This window comes from Egretta garzetta, unplaced genomic scaffold (assembly GCF_000687185.1).
Source record: "Egretta garzetta isolate BGI_Z169 unplaced genomic scaffold, ASM68718v1 scaffold327, whole genome shotgun sequence".
Taxonomy (NCBI): domain Eukaryota; kingdom Metazoa; phylum Chordata; class Aves; order Pelecaniformes; family Ardeidae; genus Egretta; species Egretta garzetta.
Genome location: NW_009260177.1, coordinates 23,183 through 26,888, shown reverse-complemented (window position 1 = coordinate 26,888; position 3,706 = coordinate 23,183). Strand labels below are relative to the sequence as shown.

Genomic DNA, 3,706 nt, shown 5'->3' with positions numbered 1-3,706 from the left:
AGCCGGACGGGTTGTCTCTATAGGAAGTGTGGCTGGAGTCACGGGGGTTGTAGCCTCTCGTGTCCCAAATGATTGGGGAGAGCGTTACATCAGCCAAACTCTGTACTGTGTTTGTGCGTTCCCATTACGGATTTGAGTGTTGAAGCAGTGGGAGTGGGAGGAAAACGGCCGTAGCCAGGTCGGGGTACGGCCGCACAGTGGCTGGGACAGCCAGGGATGTGTACAAACATTAATCCCTTTACGCTCGGGAACTGGTTGGGTTTGGGGAGACAACGTGTGGCTCTGCGGTAGAAAGTCTCCTGTGCCCACCCTGGGGCCAGGGACTGTTGCGCTGCCTGTTGCGCTGCCTGTTGCGCTGCCTGTCTCCCTTGAAGGTGTCCCGGGTGCTGCGGTGCAGCTGGCGAATGCTCTGCCCGCGTTTGCTGCATCTCTGCCCCGAGGCGCAGGGACGCGCTGCAGGAATACATCACCAGGTGTTGTCACCCGGCTTGGGGGAGCCACGCAGTGCATGACGGTGAATGGGGGTCTGTCCGAAGGGCGCACTGGATTTGGGGACCACGAGGGGAGTCGGGGCTTCCCGATGGTTGGGAGAGGCTTCCCTGGGGAGGAAGCGGCGCCCCGGGCCCGGTGGGGCTGAGTGGCAGCCACCAGCATGACAGCTGTGCTGCCAGGTCTCGGGAGCTGCTGTACTTCTGGTCTCTGCAGGCGTAGCTGGGATTCCTGCGGTGGGGCCGTTTCCCAGCATCCCCCCCTCTTCCCGGGATGGCTTTTTGCTGGGTCTCGGGTGACAACTCACACCTTTTCTCCTCCCAAAGCTTTGCTGCTCTTGAGTCTCTCACGACTCTGTGGAGCACATGCAGGTCGGTAGAAGCTGACAGTGGGTGGCTGTTACAGTACCTGTTCCCCCCGCCCTGGGGGAACAGGGGGCTCCCGGGGCAGCGATGCAGGCAGCTGCGGGGGCTGGCGGGAGCCGTCAGGTAGGTCTGCAGGTGGAGAGTGGAGGCGAAAGGCATGTGTGAGTGCGAGGGCTGTTGTGTTTATCCCCTCCTTGCTGAGCCAGCTCTTCTGAGATCCAGCAGCGCAAGAGGAGCTGGAGCTGGGGGTGCTGGCACAGGGTTAGCAATCGCCCCGTGGGTGGGAATCATCAGGCAGTTTTCTTTGACGTTTGTTTTATCCTTCGGAGGCTGGCTGGTCTGTGGAAGGCCTGTGAGATTGGGCAGAGTGGTCTCTAATCCAGCGGTACGGGGCTTCAGCTCTCAGGTGTGCACAGCCAGGCTGTGGGAGGCTCTGCGGCCCAGTTGGTTTAAGCAACCCTTAAAAATTATACATGCTTTTGGAGAGTCCTGTGTCTTGCCTTCATTTGCGGAGGCGGCCACAGGAGAGGTGGAGCTGTCAGCAGAGAAGCGTTGAATTGGAAATGCCATGCTTATCGCAGGAACGTCCTCAAGTGGTGTCGGTGGAGATGGAGAAGGAACAGGGAGAGCTGGCAGGGGTAAACGAGCTTTCCAGAGAAGGCTGTTGTCTGTGCAGCCTGTTCTGTGAGGGGCTCAGGGCCAGCTCAGCCCTTGGCAGGGGCTGTTCCTCCTTCCGGAGGTGCCAGTAGGTTCCCTGGAGCAGGAAGTGTCTTGGCATGCATGAGGCACCAATACCTGGCACTCATTGAGCTCCAGGCTGGTGCCGATCTCCTCCCACCACCCTGCATTTTGGGGTAGGTTGGGGAAACGGGGCGTTAGAAACATCTTGTGGGGCAGAGAAAGGGACATCGCCCACAGAGGAGGCTGCGGTGAGTTCCACATGTGTTGCTGCTCCAGACGGGAGCAAGGTGAGGACTTGAGCCTGTGACCCAGCCCCAGTCACAGTGTGGGAGAGGTTGGGTAGGGACGGCCCTTTGTGGGTCGGTGGGTGACCCATGCAGAGCCGCATGTGGCTGCAGCGGTGAGAGCCAGTGCCGTGCGCGGAGGTGGAAGGCGATTTGTTGCTTCCTTGACGTGACGCGGTCTTTGCGAACCCTACTGTGATTTGGGCTCTGAAGCTGTCAGGGGCTTCTCCTCGGCAGCTGGCCTGGCCACGCTCCCCAGCAGACGTGCCGGGACGTGCTGCCTCTGGCTTCGAGGTTGACGCCATGCGTGGGGCGGGTGCGTGGCTGGGCCGGTTCTGCTCTCCCAACCAGCAGTGGTGCTGGTTATGCTGGTCAGACCAGCGCTGCCCTCCCTGGCTCTCACCGCGCCTCTTCCCTGAGCGCTTCCCTTTGCTCGTTGATGTTCAGGAATGGTATTCGGAATAGCTGGGCTCTGGCTGGAGGCAGGCGTGTGCTGGGGCAGCTGGATGGTGAGCGCTCTCGGTCGGCAGGACTTGTCTTAATAAACTGTTGTTCTTGCCTGTTCAGCTCCAGCTGCCCTTCCTCCCGCAGCCCCCATTACTGCTCCATCGCCAGGTACTCCGGGCCCCCCCTCGTTAACACCTCGTGTGCCACATTAACCAGAGTTTGCTGTTCTGGGTGGTTGCAGTTACATTAACCCTAACAGCTTGCACAGGGGAGCACAGGACTCGGGGTCCCGTCCCCTCGGTGTGAGTGAGCCACGCCAGCACCCGTGCCTCGGCGTCCTCGTCCCCCAAGGGCACCTGCCTGCTGGGAGGGTCTGCCTGTGTCACCCCGGGGCTGGAGGGAGGGGGCTGCCTCCTGCCAGAGCACTCCTGGAGCAGTTATGCATGCCAGTGTGTTAAATTTGACTTTTCCTTCCTATCCTCGGGTGGATCCTTGTCACCCTCCTGCTCCCACCAGCCTGGGACACAATTTCCTAGGCTCAGGAGCAGCGCTGGGCTCCAGAGCTTCGCAAAAGTTGTGGCAACCCCGTTGGTAGGGATGAGCCCAGTGCAGAGCTGGTGGTGAAGCCTGGCCCCTGTGCCGGCCCCGTCAGGTTCCTGCCATGCCCAGCCTGCTGGGGATTCCTGGCATTTCGGGTGCCACCTCCTGCCATGGGCAGGGTTTTGGCCGCTGCTGCTCTAAACAAGGAAACCTGGGGTGGCAGCACCAATTCCGGCATCGGGTTTTTTCTTCTGTCACTTGTGCCCTTCAGCTAGCTCACACCAGCACAGCGTTCTCTCTAATCAGTGCTGGTTTCTAGAGGCAGACGAATGTCGTGGTTTGCGCTGGACCTGGCAGGGTCAGGCGGACGTTTCATGCTGCTCATTCCCCACCTCTGACTCCATCTCCAGGCCCTGCAGGCCAGGCTCTCCCTGTGGAGCCGCCCAGCCCTGCCACGGCTCTGCCTGCCCCTGCCGGCCCCCCGGCCCCCGTTTCTCCCCCTGTGGTTCCAGCTGCAGCGATCCCCGTGTTTTCTGTTCCTCCCCAGCTCCCTGCCCCAGCGCTGCAGGTCCCAGTTACCACTTCCCCTCCTCCAGCCCCAGCTCCACCGTCCCCGACGGGTTTTGCAGCCCCAGGATCTCCAGGGCCCGCCCCAGTTAGCCCAGTGTCTCCAGGACTCCCAGCCCCAGTGTCTGCTGCTCGGCTGCTGCTTTTTTTTTGAAAGCTGTCCCCCCTGCTGCCCCTCTGAGCCCCCCAGGAGCTGCAGCCCAGGCCCCTCTCCCTGCCCCCGTGGCAGCCCCAGCAGCCCCTGCTCCTTCCCGCAGCCCTGGGGCAGCCCCGGCTGCTCTCCCACCAACCCCTTCCCTTCCCTTTGCGGCATCTCCCCCCCCGGCATCCCCC

At 61.8% G+C, this 3,706-nt stretch overlaps 1 protein-coding gene across 1 annotated transcript in view; it reads left to right on the top strand.

Annotated features, from left to right (window-relative positions):
• Positions 1–2,382: 2,382 nt before the first annotated feature.
• NACA (nascent polypeptide associated complex subunit alpha) overlaps positions 2,383–3,706 on the top strand; it is a gene marked incomplete at its 5' end in the record, with an annotated part of 7,455 nt that continues 6,131 nt past the window's right edge. Inside the window, one exon of the mRNA XM_035897178.1 lies at positions 2,383–2,434. Coding sequence (XP_035753071.1) covers positions 2,383–2,434 — 52 coding nt within the window. The remainder of the gene's footprint in view (positions 2,435–3,706) is intronic.